This window comes from Daphnia pulex, chromosome 4, assembly GCF_021134715.1.
Source record: "Daphnia pulex isolate KAP4 chromosome 4, ASM2113471v1".
NCBI lineage: Eukaryota > Metazoa > Arthropoda > Branchiopoda > Diplostraca > Daphniidae > Daphnia > Daphnia pulex.
Window position 1 is genome coordinate 1,309,644 of NC_060020.1, and position 17,100 is coordinate 1,326,743.

General features: G+C 41.1%; 1 protein-coding gene across 3 annotated transcripts; it reads right to left on the reverse strand.

The window, feature by feature from the left end:
- Nucleotides 1-201: 201 nt before the first annotated feature.
- On the reverse strand, nt 202-9,765 carry LOC124192154 (uncharacterized protein ZK1073.1-like). Of its 3 annotated transcripts, XM_046585334.1 has the most exons (12): nt 9,697-9,765; nt 9,413-9,521; nt 8,989-9,215; nt 5,159-5,209; nt 4,142-4,259; nt 3,623-3,833; nt 3,056-3,133; nt 2,565-2,576; nt 2,286-2,395; nt 1,297-1,468; nt 800-908; nt 202-705 (listed from the first exon to the last, which is right to left on the reverse strand). In XM_046585334.1, exons 3-12 carry the CDS (start codon nt 9,032-9,034, stop codon nt 596-598), a joined length of 1,017 nt encoding a protein of 338 aa, XP_046441290.1. In that variant the 5' UTR covers nt 9,035-9,215; nt 9,413-9,521; nt 9,697-9,765; the 3' UTR covers nt 202-595. The 3 variants fall into 3 exon arrangements, with proteins under 3 accessions (XP_046441290.1, XP_046441291.1, XP_046441289.1); XM_046585335.1 differs by lacking the exons at nt 9,413-9,521; nt 9,697-9,765 and adding an exon at nt 4,539-4,602 and having other exon boundaries at nt 8,989-9,007; XM_046585333.1 differs by lacking the exons at nt 8,989-9,215; nt 9,413-9,521; nt 9,697-9,765 and adding exons at nt 4,539-4,602; nt 6,031-6,282.
- Nucleotides 9,766-17,100: the final 7,335 nt, after the last annotated feature.

Sequence of the window (17,100 nt, forward strand, 5' to 3'; positions counted from 1 at the left end):
CATTAACAGCATCTTCTTACAAAACAACAACGACAGTGGAATGGATCGTCGATGGGACTGATTGTCTCGGAAACGAAACCGTGAAAAGGATACGACTATTTGCATCGACCAAGTCAGCTGCAACTGTCGTGCGTGACAAATCGCACATCCCGTTCTCTGTCAACTTCCTTAACGTCGACCTAAACAACAAGGGGAAACGTATAAGGAAATCAATTGATTTATTTTCTGAATCTTTACGGCATCTGAACCGCTACAAGAAATTGTTTGCTTTGTGGGAGAGAAAAAGACCGAATCCAACGAAACAAAGACAAATCCTTTCGAACGAGGTTATGTAACAATCAGGAACAAAATTGGGAGCAAAACAAAATCCTACACTGACTGAAACATAATAATATCCCATATAAGAAGAACGAAGATAAAAAAAGCATTTCAATTAACTAGGCGCACACTCAAGAGCTTAATATTTATTCTTAATAAATCAACAGAGAACATTGATGACTTTTCCCCCTTCTAAACTAAAGCTAACAAACATAACTATATAATTGTAAACTTCAATGAGATATCGCAATATTTATACGGCTGCTGATTGCAGTCGTCAATCCTTTTTGGCCAGACTCAAGCGCCGTACGTTGGGGATGTCGTACTCTTCCATGGACATGGCGCGGGATCGATGGCGACCGGCTTCCGCATCTTGGGCGTCCGAACCTGCTCCAGGATGGAAATCGTTTGCTATCATTATTCGCTCAATACTTGGGGCGACTCTATTTGATAAGTTAACTTATTTAGCGCGTTTACTCACTTTGCGATGTGGTACGGCTACGCGCGTTCCAACTTCCAGTCACTGGAAGGGAGCTCAGCTTTCCAAGCCCTTGAACATAGAGAACCAAATTGTGCGCAAACTTTTCCGGCTGCAGTAAAAAATTGAATGAACAAAAACAACCAAAAAATCCACGCGTTATAATTTATAAATGATTCTCCTCGCCGCTTTTACGCACATACAATAAGCGGAGCCGGGGAGTAAAAAAAAAAAGAAGAAAGAAAGTGTGTCGTAAAGAATGGCATGGGCCCATTCTGGTCAAGGAGACAAGAGGCTCTTTTAATATAATAACGGCCAAGTACATGTAGCGCTAACGCTATTACGCTCATGGCCGACCTCATTTTCTTTTCTCTTCTATTCGGTATAGACTCTGCCTCTGGGCGAGAACACACGCCGTTTATGCAATCACGTTAACGACGTCAATCAAACTCTTGGGCACAGTCAAAAGAGGCGGAACGTGGAAATATGCGGGAACTTACAGCTTCGTTGAGAACGTCACCTACTCCATCGATCAGGACGAGCGTCGATTTCGTCTTGTTCAAGTGGTTGGCCATAGTGCGTACTGTGTGCAAGTGAGATGCCAGACTTCCGGCTACGAGCATCACATCAGTCTTGAGTTGCGACTCGAGCACTTCGCTCAAATCCGTCCGACTGGCAGAACCAAAAAAAGAAAGAGATGAGAAAAGCAAATCAAATAAGTCAACTGATAATCATTAATTCCTTTCGGGAGTAGTAATATCCCGGTTTTGATGTACATAAGCCGATAAGAAAATATAGAACAAAGAAACACGTCAATATTTCTTCCGGCAACGGCGATGACATTGTCTGGAATCCACAAAAATCCCCCCAAATTTGTTTCCTCCTGCTGGGGGGGTAAGTAAAATAAAGATTTATAGCCCAAAGAGTGTACGAGAATAAAAGAACTGAGCCTATGCAAACGAGTCTATACTGTCTCCGCGACGACAGCCAAGTAATCAATTCCTGTCGTGGATGGTTCCCTATGTCACCCCGTCATTAAGAATCCTGTCGTTTGATGTGCCAGTAGTGTACAAAAAGGATTGTGAAACATCCAACTGTGCGACACGCAACTTCTTTTTCATCTCCTTTTTTTCTTATTTCGCCTACGTTGCCAATTCTCTGAGCCACTTTTATTATCCTTTAGCAAATATCTTCAAGAAAAAAGTCTATATAAGATAAAAGAGGTGCCAGAGACAAGCGAGTCTCGTTGAGACGGCGAAAAAAGGCCAACCTGATTACGTGACAGCTGGACCGGAGGAGGAGGAGAAGAGGAACAGCGCGATAGAAATGAAATAATCCAGCAGCGCGGTACATATGTTCTTATACATGTACCACGCATTCGGATTTCGGTCGCGTATAACAAGAAAAGAAACCCGATATATGTACACCACGACGAAGGAACGATAGGCTCTAGGCTCTAATCAAAAGAATGGCGTTGTGCGGTCAATACTTGAGAAAGGTCTCCACATAGCGACGGAGATTCTTGGGATTGATGGTGCTGCGCAACTTGTGTTGGTACTCGTTGATCACCTTCTCTTTGTTCTCCGACCGTTCCAGTTGCTATTACACACAAAAGAGACGAAACGATTATTACGGTAAATAAGAAATGAGTAGACTTTTATATATACGTCTGGGGTCTACTGGGGATAAAAGATCTTTTTTTCTGATTGAATTTCCCCTTATACTGTGGGAAATTGGACAGGAGGGGATAAAGTCGAATTCTTTTTACCTCTTCCAACGACTGCAGCACATTACGACGCCGGTCGTAATCCACAGAGACGTCATCCCGCGGCGTTGAAAAGAAAAAGAAAAAATGAAATTATTTCATTATGAACAGGGGGAAAAAAAAGTTTACCACATAGTTTTAAAGGACTCTAAATAATTCAAAATGTCAACAGCGTAACACGAACGACGATGAATAATTATTAGATATCGGGATAAGTGTTGCACGACCTTCCCCCGCCCCTCCAAAAAGAAAGAATTATTGGGCTTTGTTTCGCTCGATCGGTGTCGTGAGACTCGCGAACGCGAGCCTGAACGTGAAAGCTGCCGGTGTCACGTCAGGTCTTATATTATATCCCTTGGAACGAAGGAGAAAGCGAAAAATTACGCCTCCATGGCGATGATTGTATTAGCGTGACAAGGCTTTTCCCGCGGGCAAAAATAAACCAAACTACAGTCTCTCTCTTTTTCTAAACACTGCGCTATATGTGGACTTACGCGGCCGAATTTGTGAAAAACCAAATACTGCTCCGCCGTGGGATTCATTCCGACGTTCGACAGCTTCCAGTTGATCAACTGCCGCGTGTGTCAAGCCGTAGAAAGTAGAACCGATGTGGATGCCAACATGTACAAGTATAAATAAACAAAACGAACAGAAGCAATTAGCCAAAAAGAAGAAGAAAAAGTATATACAATTTCGGAGCCATTTGCGATTCGTTAGCTTCTTTTTTTCGTCGGGGTGATATTCTTTCTGGTTTCCTTTCATTCAGCATGTCAGTCACGCACCCAGGAACGAGTTCATTTCCGTTCGTTCTAAATGGAAAGCAGGAAATCTCAAAGCCGAGTTAACCGCTCGACTCTCCCCAATTTGGTCGGCATATCATTATTTATGAAAGAAAAAGTTGACTCAGTTTAGTGGGCGTCGGATTTTTCTTTTCCATTTCTTTCCAAATAAACCCATTATTTATATTTGCCATCGCTTTAATGTGACGTGGGAATGCGGAGCGGAAAATCGGATAGTTGAATTTATAAAGCGCTGACGCATATAAAAGAATGGGGATTCACCTTATCACGAAAATATTCCATGACACCGGCCACGGTTGACGTGCAATGGATCAGGATCAATCCGAGACTGCGTTGGGGATAATCCATTCCAAATCGAGCCAGGATATTGGCACCGGCTCCTTCACCCAAACCGATGACGTAAGGGATGGATAGCGCGTCGATTACTTCCATCAATCCATGGCCGATGGTCCTCATATCCGGAAACAGGAAACTGAAATAAAGTCAACGAAAGCGCAGGTTCAATGTGGGGGGGCTCTAAGTTTAACTTGATAAGAAAACGAGGCAACTTCAAACGGACAAACAACCCCGAGTGCACACATGACATCAATATATAATAGCCGTCGTCTCTCTGATCTCCAGAGGCACATGGATGAAGGCACTTTCAACGTCAATTGGCACAGCACAGCACACTCTATAAGCCGGTGGTAGACATATACTGCGCTATAAAGTGCTGTATACCGTTTTCGACAAAAACAAAGCTCCTAAAGTGTGTGTAAAGACTAAAAAGGAGAGACATACTCTTCAGGCAGATCTGGCGCATAATCTTCTTGGCCTGGTAAGTCGACATGAACGAAGACGGACCGCTCCTTGACGTCAAGCATCGACGGATGATCGAGAAACTTGCAGAATTCGGCATCTGTGAAATGGTCCCAAGATAATAAAAATCTTTCCGGTTAATACAGCGACGACATGTTTGTTTCATTCAAAGAATTTATTACATAGTCAATTCGATTCGACAATTCAAGAGCCTTCAAGCGACACTCTATATCGAAAACTTCTCTCTCTAAATATTATAGAAACGGTATTATTCTATAGGTTACACAAGTCCTGGGGGGACCCTTTTGAATATTCACGAGGGTTCGAGTTCATGCGGTAAAAAGAGGCTGACACAAACAGACGAAGAGGAGAAACTTACGATTCGATCCCATATCGTGGACAGTGAGGAAAACCGGCTTGGCATTGCCATGTTGTAGGGATCCCTTCAGGTCGAGTCAATCCGATTTTGGGTGAAAAAAAAGGGACCGGATATAAAAAAAATAAATCGTGAAAATAGTCAATAAAATAGGGAGACGTAAACAGCAGTAAGAAAATAGCCAGTAGCCAAAAGGAAAACATCATAAACTTTTGTTGTTGTTTTCCTTTTAGTTTACTTTTGCCAATAACAAATGGATATATATGTGTGCGTACCCACCCAACGAGGGGGGCGTGGGCAATACATGTAATCATTACACGACTAATAAAGAAGGGGGGGAACTCGGGCAGCTCCCGCTGGCAAGATGATTAATCAATCGCCACGGTGAGAGTTTCTCTCCCTTGTTATTGTTGCGCCCCAACGACCAAATGAAAACAGCCAGTCATTTGGCAATGGCTGTTGGATGTGGATCACAACCGAAACTCATCGCTTATATCATCCGTCTGTCATCCGCCAAACGCGGAGAAAACTCTCGGAAACAAACAACAGCCAAACTTTCCTTTTAACGTTTTCTTTCCTCCCCTTGTTGACGTATTCCAAACAAAATAGACTGCAGCGCTTACCTGAATGTGAACAGTCAAGTTTCCGCAATTGCTGGTGCTGATGATCCTCTTCTGTTCAACGGAAACAAAGAACAAAAGACAAATATTAAGACTTTTGCCATGATGATGTATACAGCTCACGTCTCTCTCTATATATACGAGCTCCAGAAAGAAAAACATCAAAAACAACACACACACAGAGATAACTGCGTATGTAACTTAAATTCAACATTTTCTATTTTTTGCCTTTGTTGACTTTCGTTCGAAACGATTTGAGTCGATTGGATAGAGTCCAAGAAAGAAAAAAAGGAAGAAATGTACGTGGACCGATCAAACGGAGACGTGTAGGAGGAGAAAGCCTCACAGTTAAACGCACAAATCGATCGATAAATAAACTTTTTTGAAAAATAAAAAAACGTGTCTTTTCTCTTTTGTCAGGTTGGGCGGGAGAGAGAGAAAAATGTGCCATATAAACTTCCTTGAAAAAGTAATACGAAGAAAATAAATGGGTCCCAAATAAATAAAAAGCTTTTGCTTTTATACATATATATAATAACTGAGGTGATTTAAGTAGCTCTGTAGTAGATAGCTCTATAAAAATGAGATGGGGGAGTTTCGAATATATATATATGCAGCGAGGTGCGTCTCGCATAAACAAATAGACGATCGGGATTGAAATGGACATGAAAAGCAGTTTCAATGAATGCTGGAAAGACCAGGGTCCCTTCTACCCCATCTCAAAAAGAAAAAGGGCTCGTGATAAATAGACGAAAGTATTAAAGGACCTAATGCGATTTTCAAAGGAAAACGGAAATGAAAGTGACATTGAAAAAGAGGATCAATTTTCTACCGACACAAAATGTAATTATTTTAAAATCAAAGAACAATTGGACCTCTCGGTGAGTGTCGACGTGAGGAAGCGCGTCTCCGTTCTTGGCGTTATCTGCTGCCATGTCGGTCGATCAAACTAACACGTTTTATAAATGGAAAACGCACTGGCGGGATGATACACAACAGCACACGCAATCGAAAAAGAAAAAACGTATTTTTCCCTCTTTTATTCTTTTGTTTGAAACGAGATGGCAACGAACGTTGACGCTGGAAGCTCTGGAGAGAGACTGGTGCCGCCCTGGCGAAGTGATCCTCTTGGCCCTTTTGCTCTCCTACATCAAGACTTTGGACAGTATAGCAGGAAAGAGAGACCTCAGAGACAGCGGCGCACTCCCCTATCGATTTGCAGCACCACCCCACTGCTGGGGTAGTAGCAGCTCACACACAGTGAATAACTAGATGTGTGAGAAATAAAAAAAAGAATATCATATTCTGGTATATCGATGCACAGTCGCAGACCCAATGTATACGTGCGGGTAATAATGGGATGTGGGAACTCATTTCACAATCCGCCAAAAAAAAACAGTGTTTCTCTCTCTCTCTCTTGGTAGAATAACAAAATATTTGTCATCACAAAAGACATCAAGGATGTATATAAGCCACACAGTGTACTATATCTATAGTCGGCGCCCTCTTCATTGTCATGCGTAAGACGAGATCCGCGGGGGAATCCGCCGAATAGATCTTTATAGCATGTAAAGCTGTGCTGTATAGAGACTCTTTTTCTCGGCTTTTATATTATTTGTCTACATTAGTCGCATGGGAAATGCGCAAAAAAATACTTCGGGATGTGTATCTACAGGCCTGGAACATTATGGTCAGCTCCGAGATATAGGCTATTATCTTTTATGCCAACGTTCTCTTATCGAATTGGGGTCTCTAATTTTAGACTGCTTGACCTTTAGTCGCGACAACTTGAACAAACAATTACTACACAAGAGCGCCCGAGGACGTCTGTATTAATAACGTCCGATAGATTCTTTTGTTTTGTTTTTCTTCTTCCAGCTTCACAATTATGGCTGGAGAACTGTCGGGATAATTTTTCCCCGTATCGGTCAAATTCTACATTGTCTCTATGACGACTGCGTGATATTTATTGCCCTGAAGTATTTACTATCCCGTGTAATATTTGTTACGAGCGCCCATGAGTAAGCGTGATGAAACTTGTGATTGGCACAACTTCTTTTACGCAGTGCATTATTTATCGGCAGTTGGGCATCAATCACCAAATATTGGCCTGTATCGTATATCACTTTTTCCCTACCAGCAACGATGGATGCGGTCTCATTTCGGTCGCTGTACACAATAGCCTTAGAATACATGAAAAGCGGATGTCCTATCAAAAAAAGGAATGTTCAAACCACTCTGCTGGATGGCGAAATTCAATTGATCCCCCACGGTCCATCTCGGGTTCGCTGCTGACCGGTCAAATGTGTGTGGAACTCTGGCAGGAGATCCGATAACTTTCCCAATTCTTTTTTTTTACTTTAAAAAAAAATAAAAGTTTCATCAATTTGTTGGACCGTCGAGTCCATGCTGAAGGACTTTGTAATATACCGGAAGAAAGGATTAAAATTCTTGACGTCGTTTTAAATTGACAAATTATGGAAATAAAAAAAGAATCGACGATTACAATGTGGGAGGAAAAAATAAAATAAAATATGACTCGGACTTTATTAGAAATGGAGAGTCTAAGGATATAAGGAAGCGAGCACGGTACTCTCCTCAGTCGGGACAGATGTGTTTTGGGCGATCGATATGAACGCTGCAGGCCGCAGCTTTTTTCTTCTTTCGTTTATTTTATTTATTTCTATATCATTGCGATCTGTTTTAAAGACCCCGGCTATATAGGATTGCGTGCGACTTGGGCCGGCTGCTGTCCATTGCAAATAGGAAAATGGATAGCTACAGGATATCTGTATACGATTTTACCGTAGCGAGCAAGAATAAAGATCTCGATGGGGTATCGATAGTAGCCTATCGCCGTATTTATCCTGATTTCAACGCCGAGGCAGACCAACGTTCCCGCAGTTTTCTGATGAGATTGCGCCCCGGTTAATCCCGCGTTTATAATGTCAAAGGCTCGGCGAAAAGGGGGAGAAAAACATGGCGGAATAATATGAGAACTTGGCGTTTGTGCTGCAAGGGACACAATATTTAAGTGGAAAACATTGTGGACATTAAACCCGTCACCGCCGGCGCTCGGCCTTTGCCAGGTTTTCTATGTCGTCGCGATCTCCTATTTTCTTTCTCAATACTTTTTCTATTTTTTTTAGATTTGTTCTTTTCTCTATTTTGGGGCGGAGTTTAAAGCGACCGCCGCTGGGGAACTGGAGGGTGTTGGATCCATCATTTACGCCCGACAGCGTTCTGTCTTGACGAAAATACAGGCCCAGGGCTCTCTGGTCGGGATATCGATTCCACTCCAGCACGTTCCAATGCCTCCGCCAAATCTTATATCCGTCTACGGTAAATAAAGTTGCAGGGGTAAAACACATATCTAATATCACCCCGGCCCCACCAACACATCATCTTTTTTCACCCTCCCCCACCCAACAGGTCCCGCAGGAACTCACGCCTAGTATACCCACCCTAACTCATTGCTACTCTGCGCCCCAACGTATACATAAGGAAAAGTCAAAGGTGATGATGCAACAAGGAAGTGCCGGCGTGTAGTGGAAGGGGGCTCTTAGTCATCAAATTTTCCAATTGCACTTTGCTTAAAGTGTATAAAGTTCAAATATTTTTGAATTCGATTGTTCAACCATAGACAAAGTTGTGAGGTAAAAAACTGGAAATGGCAAAAATGAACCCTGACTGAGAAAAACAAAAACAGCTAAAGAAAATAGTTCCAGTCAACGGCATAGCTCAGGATTAATCGTACTCTGTACTGTGTAACGATTTTTTAATCAAGGCCACCAGATAGTCAAGAAGGAAGAATAGCGATACATTGTTCCTACCTTTAAGTCGGGGAAATATGGCCAGGCATCCACACAAGTGCTTCATCCGCGTAGTAAAGTTGAATACGCCAGGCAGGATCAGCAAAAGGGTGACGTCCTCGTGAATACACCCACACTCACATGGGTGTACACGAGAACAAAGAGGATTTAAAGAAAGGGAAAAAGAAGAAAGATGTCACTTGATCGAGATCGGTAGTTTCTCCAACCAAACGGGGGATGCTATTTATCTAAATAAAAAAATGTCAAATTAAGTTATGAAAAAAATATTTACAGAAACAAGTAAGAGAAAAGTTGAAAATGAGACAGTAGGTAAAACATAATTTTTAATATGGGAGAAATGAAAGTTTTGATGTAATACACTGAATTTATGCACATTATCTAGCAGGTCTCAGGAATAAAAGTAACAAAAAGAAAAAATCATTACCCGAATGATGATGAGACTGAGATTGTTGCCGATGACAGGTCAACACCAGCAGAAGCAAAACTTGCATACATATTGTTATGATGGTTGGCTGTTGGCTCATGCCTCAAATCTGCAGAAAGGAGAAGGTTATACGTGATGCAAACAAACTGCCAAGCATCGACTGGGGGCTACTACATGGTGCAATTGGTACATGCTGGTCAGAAACTAGCATTTCACTGAAACTGATTTAACTCTTCTATTAAAGCTCTCTCTATAATTCTATTTGTATTTTTAATTTTATTTACCCGCGTCAACCACCATGGGGTAGTGGAAAGCATGGAGAGCCACCAAGTTCACACCGAGACAACCGACAGATGATTAACTGACCAACAGTTATAAAATTTTAAATTAACACGATGACTTCAGTAATTTTATTGATTGTACAATTTCTCGTTCAGACACGTACGTTTTCTAAAATTGATCGTTCCGTTTCTTTATAATGCTAATTGCTAAATATCGTTTCGTTTTCGAAACGTGTAGACAATAAAAAAGCAGACGACACTAGTCATGCAAAAGAGCTAAGATATCGATAGACGATAGAAATTATATAGAAATAATCAATTGACAACTCCCTCATCCAAATCGCTCAAAAACGCGGTTTTGTCACATCCTCTGAACGCATTGGAATTATAATAGCATCTATAATAGCTCGCCTGATCATATTACACTGAGCCCCTCCTACTACAGACAGGGAAAAAGTAAAAATTTGCAAGCAGCAATCCGCAGATAGCCTAATTACTTTCAGACCGTCACAGCAAGACCCTCCAAAACCTTCTTGGAAGCTAGTGAATAAACATACGTGTGTACGCAGCAGCAACCAACAAATATAGAGAGACTGAACTATATTGAAAGGCGGGTCAGTCAGGCGATATCTGATTGAGTGGATATATTTCTTTTTAGATGCCAGCAGGCTTCAAACGTCGACTGCATATCTAGACATATGGTGGACGACTCCGCACACTCACTGACTGTAATAATCTACATATTAGATAAACATGTCAAAGAGAAGGAAAAAAAAACCAACATATGTTTGAGCACCGCCAATCGGTCGATCCGCACGTCACAACCGATGGCAATCGAAAGTTTGTCTAAAAACGAAAAACAACTGGACCGTGATATAGCTAGTTCAACTTTCGATCCGTGAAAATATTCCGAAGTCTCCTTTATACTTTTCCTGTCCTTGGTCGTTACATCCCGCGACATTCTGCCAGCAACCCCATCATTCCTTGTGTTTAAGTCACAGCAATTTCCAGTCTCATAATATACACAGCCGGTGCTGTATACAACATCTTTCGGTTTGTTCTTCCATTCAGCCAAAACTGTCTATAAAACAACTGCTGTTGTTACTGTTATCTTCACGATTGGCCAGCTCGCCCTCCCATTCCTGAAGGCATTGCCTCCGTTTATATAGTTTATTGTACATAGCCGATGCAGGAGCGCACGCAGAGACTGGGCACAATTTAATTGTCCAGCTCAACACAATAAGCGGACGGTAAAAACCGCAACCGAAATTTTGTTTTGAAAGCGGCGAAACCGCATCCGCATGTCTGCAAACGTGCGCGCTGGACACATATACCGCCCGGCATACGGAATCGGCCGGAGTAGCTCCTAAAAAAAATGTTTACGGCCGTTATTTATTTGAACGACGGGCGAGTTAGTGAAATACCTGTCGATTGGGGAAAAAAAAAACTAAACCAGGGCGGTATTTTGTCTGCCTTTTCGTGTCACCAATTTGAAAAGTGCCAAGCTTTTTAAAATTACATTCTTTAGGAGCAGCAGGACGTATAAGCTTATTATTATTTTGATGGCGTTTTATACGGGTATATGATTACAGCGTTGCTGATGTGTGCTGGCGGAATAACACGTAAATGAATGGGACGGGAAAATAAACGGGAGAAGAAACTTTCACCGAAAAATGGGCGGCCAAATTGTTGAATGTCGTCGTGTGACAAAGCGGCGGTGGAATTGTCACATGCGCGATTGATTTAACTTGCGCACTTTTGTTCTGTTCTGTTTCTTCCCAGTGAATTTCGGCGTGACTGTTGGTAATAAGAGAGATGTGCTGAGGAAGCTTCGCCATCTAAAGTCATCTAGCGGCCAGTCATCCAAACACTGTCTTCTAGTAACATTCAAAAATAACAACACCTGGGAAAAACAAAACCAAACAAAACCAAAAAGGAAAGGAGAGCTCGCCAATAATCTCTTCTTTTTATATTTATATTATTGGCAAAGAAAATTCCAAATAAGAAATAAAAATAACCCGCCACACATTTAGAATTGGAAAGGTCAAAACAATAACGCGTTGCGACTTATCAACAGCAGATTTCGTTATCAACTGCGCACACAATGGAATACGTGAATACGTATATAAATAACACATACGTTCGTGTATATAGTAACACCAACACAGTTGCTGCACGTAGACACAAAGACAAAATGTTGTTGTTTTGGCCATTCATCCGGGAATGCTAGCATGTGAATGGCATTGTTCCATAGTGACGAATCATCCGCTTTCGTCTCTCTCTCTCTTTCTAACCCCAAACTCAACATGGAACATTTTTATCGGCATTTGTTTCGCCCATTGTGTTTGTTGGTTTGATTTTTTGGCAAAAGGTTTCAAGCAGCGCGCCAGAGGTCGAAAACAAAACGGGGAGGACAACCAACAACAATCCGAATCTGTCATCAGATAACGGAATTTTCCAACATGGAACAAAATCGAGAAAATCGAAACGGACAAGCAAAAAAGGGATAAGGGGGGGGGGGAGTTTGGCTGCTGGGGAATGTCGTTACACACACGGACACATGATCGTTGCGTGTGTCTTTATATATACACCCCTCGGTATTTTGTGAAAATCGTCTCTCTTTATAATATTCCAGCAACTGTTGCATTATACTAGAAAAGCTTAGGAGAAGAGTTCTCCACAAGTGAACATGTCCGGGATTGACTCGACTCTATCCTATCGGCATTTCCTTATTATTATTTACCCGTTTTCTCTTTTGTTTTTAAGTTTTTGGGATTTTTATTTCGTCTTCCTCATTCCAAATTTGGTGTTGGGTTCAAACGGCGACGCTTATTCACTACATCCGATATTCATCGTTTTCTCTTTTTATGTAATACTCGGGAAAACTGGGTAGAAGGAGATTGAGTTATACGTATACATCATATTCACTCATTTAAATGTCTGGCATCATCATCGTTTCGTTTGGGTACGCGGGTATAAGACGATAGAAAACGTCGCCCATCTTTTTCCTTTTGATTATTCCCAGGATAGATCATATGGATGTGATTCAAATGCAAAGACCTGACCAAAAGGCATAGTACACAGTGTGTAATGCAGAAGAAGAAGTTGATTTACATTCACGCCCGTTTCTTCTACTGCCGTGCGTAGTGATAGCTGCTGGGCGAAAGGCACACGCACCAGCACCCACAGACTATAAATATAGATGATAAGTTTTTTTTGGCTTGAGCTGTATATATATGTTTATATGAATCTATACAGCAACATGCGCACTCTAGAAGTTGCTGCATAAAGCTGCGCGCTACAGACTGTACATATTACATATTTATTTATATCGCGCGCGCACGGTGAGAGTGGCTATGCAAATGTATCCAGCGCGGATGATATGGGAGTCTCCATTCATCACAAACCAGCAACAGAACTAAATAACATTTCCCATCACCTTCTTCTTCTTTTTCTTTAACTTTTCTTTCTCTCTCTGTCAAAGGGCGAGAACTTTATTATACAACACGTCCGTTCGAATTAAAATTCGAAAGAATTTTTATATAACATCTTTTCATCCCGAATTTCAAATAGAGTTACGTGCTGCACTGCGCTGCTGTCCTTCTTCTTCTTCTTCTGGTTTCTTTTCTGCGGTAGTTGAGAAAAAAAACCGTTTCACGTTACGCTTCGTCTAGCAGCCGGGCCACCACCACCACAGTCTATGTGTCATCATCAAAAATAAATAGATTATTCGAAAAATGTTCAAATATTTATACACCCCCCCAAAAAATAACAAATAATAATAACAATAAAAAAAGGAACTGTGCCGCGCAGCAGTTGCTTTGATTTAACTTTCATTTCTTTCTATTATTATTACAGCAGCGTTTGTGGCTTGCGCTGATGTTATTGTTTTTTCTCCCGTCCTTGTTTTTTTAAAAAAAGAGACACACAAAATTACATTTCCCACGGGTCGTTTGTATTATTATTTCCTATATAGACGCGCAGCACAGCCCAGGACACTCCTGAGGTTGTAAAAAGAAAAGAAGGAGACAGAGACGGAGAGATGGTATGAGTGTCTCCCACGGCAACACACATAACACACAGGTATATCACAGCACAACTCTGTGTATAAGACAGCACACAACACAGGTAAAAAAGACTATGCTGTGTTTCTTTTCTTTGGTGGCTGCTGGACATGACGAATGGCCGCTCGCGCGATCAGTTTGAGCTCGCGCTCCTCGTTTGGCTCGGTGAAATAAAATTTGGGTATGTAAAAGGAGGAGGCGGAGGAGGAGGAAGGGTCCCTCCTCCGCCAAAAAGGTAAAAACTAAAAACAGCCAAAAATGTCTAAAGGGGGGGACTGTTGGAGAAATAACAAGTTTGGTCAGTATACAAGTACAATCATCTGTGCTGGGCTTTGATTGAAGGCTATATGGCCGGCTGTGTATATATGTATATACACAGACCCGGTAAGGTATATACTACATATACCCTAATTGAAGGGTCTTTCACCTTCCTTCCTTCCTTCCTCCTTTCTGTCAGGACACTATTTTAACGAAGACGCTGAAACAAACGAACAACACATCTTTTCCTCCTCTTATTTATCCGCCCTCTACTCTTCTCTCTTTCTGTTTTATACTCGACCACATCAACAGTTTTTCAAACGTATACAAGAAAGCCGAGTCTATTTAACCACGGGGGCCCCCCATGCAACTATCATATCGTACGCCGACAAAACTTTTACCTCCCATCTTCTTTTTCTTCTTATATATAGTATACTACACCAATTAAGCAATTGGCTATAGTTTGACCCCCTTCCAACTTCTATCTCCCCCCCCCCACCTGCCTCCGTGAAAGTCGATCTGTTCGTAATAAGATTTTCAAGATGTTTGAGTGTGGGAAAAACGATTTTTAAAAAAATATTATCCCCCCGCCACCCCGTATCAAATAAAATACAAAGAAATTGTGTAACTTTTTTTTCGTTTACGATGGCTGTTGTTGTTGTTGTTGTGTCGAGTCGATGGGTTGCCCCGCAGGCAGCACCTGTGCATAATGATTGATTCATTTGAGTATTTTTGATAATGATGGGGGTGCTGCAATTGTATAATTTCATATAAAATTTATGGTCAAGTTGATTTCAAATTTATTTAGGCTTAAGACGATCAAGAAAATTGAATTCGGCTCAAATATAAAAATTTTGTCTCTGAATAAAATTAAAGTGTTTCGTCGTTTTCTTTTTCATCTCCTCCGAAATGGTCGCCAGACTCTCGTCGTCATTTTTACGACGTACGGAGCGGAAAACGTGAGAACGATTCCGCAGCTGCAGCTTATACTATATATACGTATATAGTATAGAGAGGCGATGTGTAACTGAACTCTTCAAAAAGGCTGAAAAGGAAACACATTCGAGAGTCTCAAATATAATAAAAATGTTCCGGATCTGCCGCGTCGAGTTGAGGAGATTCTGACACGCCATCGAAGATCCTTGGCCATCAGCACGACGCACGTTTTTCTTCCATCGTCTCTTTTTCACACAGAGATAATCAGAGTTAAACCTTATAACCTTATACCTTTTTGTGTGACCTTTTAGGGGATGGTGTAACTGGTGACAAAAAGTCGTCGATGAGGTTCTGAGGCCAAAAATCAAAGGCACAAATGATCCATCAACTTTCCAATAAAAAAAAATTTTGACTGAAACCGAATCGAATGGCACAGGCATCAACTAAAGACGCTCACATTTATACTCGATCCTGACGAAGAGTTTATTACTATGATTAGACTTTTTTATTATTCCTTTTCCCTCGAAAGTTGATTCCTTTCGGATTGTACATATCCCCAGCACCTCACTTATTATGTAATTTAACCAAAGGAAAACTCCAAAGGTGAAAGAGAGCTAAGGGAACAACAACAAACTCTCGGGGGGCCGAGAAGAAGAAAAAGATTTTTTTTTTTCTTTTTTAAAAAGGAATAAAATGAAAAGGATTTTTATATTCCATCTTTTGATATTAAAAAGAAGAGACTTGTGAGCGAGGACCTCCTGGAGTGCGGGAGCTGAAGACGAAGAAGATTTGACTTTTTTTTCTTATTTTTTTTAGTGGTCTATGAAGATGAACCCGACCCGGTACGCGCGCTCGTACCGGCCGGGTCGGGTTATTACATGCGACGTCGTCGGATGTATTCCGTTTTATTATTACCATTTCGATGCTGATTACTTTGCTTCGTCGTCTTTTTCTTATTATTATTATATTTCCCCCCTTGTATCGTTTTTTTTTTTTTGAGCTGGTGGAAAAGCCGCACATGTGTGTCATTTGTTTAACTCGACGTTATAAAAATGTTGGTATTATCATTACAATTTAAAAGAAAAAAAAAAGAAAACATTTGACTAAAGAGGAGCTTTGGCGTTTGTTGGGGGCGGTTGCTATATACACACAAGTGTGTGGCCTCTGGCAAAAGTCAAACTCATCAAATCATTTTCGTCTTCTTCTTTTTTTGACTTCTTGCGGTGAATGGACACGTGCAAAAATATATTTCGTGTTTCTTTGTTGATGTTGTTGTTATATTATTCGAAACAGGAAAATTGGGGCGTTTTGGTCGTCGTCGTGTGATTGAGGTTACGAGATATTCCGGTCTTTTGACGCGATGTGCACTTGGATTATATTTTTCTATTGTCCACCTGCGTCCCATTAAGATGAGGCAAAACCACCACACCATCAGCAACCCGAAAGGAATTTTTCTTTTCTTTTCTTTCCAGACGCCAAAATATGATCGTGCGGTCCAGTGCGTGATTTCGTCGAAAGAAAAAATCTAAAATCGGGGGCAACAGAATAATAATAATAACAACACACACAAAAAAAAAATAGTATTATTATGATTATTACAGATGGCGCATACTTTGTTCGTTGGTTTCGTGCTTTTTTTTTCTTTTTTAAAAAAATATAAATAAAAGATGAAAGAAGAGGAATAAAAAAATATTTTTTCGCCATAAAAGAAGAAAAAAAACACCCCCCGGAAAAAGGTGGAAGAACTTTACTGTGACGCAAGAAGAAATAACACGGCCGCGCCCGAAAAAGAAATAAATAAATATTCTTCTTCAGCCGCGAGAAAACAGAAATAATAATCAAATAATAATAAAAAGGGAGGAGATGGACTGGAGAGGAAAGGGAAAAAAAAACACCTGGACAGCACATCAAGAAATCCATCGAACGCGGACGAATAAAAAAAAAACCTACCTGTAGGCCACAGCAGTTTGATAAAAACTTAACGACAGACTTGTATAGTTGTATATAGGACTGACGCATAGAGAGGACAAGTTGTTATTGTTTGTCCGGAATGTGAGCACCTCTCTCTCCTCATCTCCAGCGAGCGTGTAAAATGCAATTAAGGGCCGGATTCATCACGGCGCGACATACTCAGAAGAATAAGGTATAT

What these genes read in the sequence shown, in the direction of transcription:
- LOC124192154 (XM_046585333.1), bottom strand. Translation starts at nt 6,090, where the DNA reads ATGGCAGCAGATAACGCCAAGAACGGAGACGCGCTTCCTCACGTCGAC. An exon ending in ACGTCGACACTCACCGAGAG is followed by an intron (nt 5,210 to 6,030) that starts GTCCAATTGTTC and finishes TCCGTTGAACAG; the next exon opens with AAGAGGATCATCAGCACCAG. An exon ending in CCACGATATGGGATCGAATC is followed by an intron (nt 4,260 to 4,538) that starts GTAAGTTTCTCC and finishes ACCATTTCACAG; the next exon opens with ATGCCGAATTCTGCAAGTTT.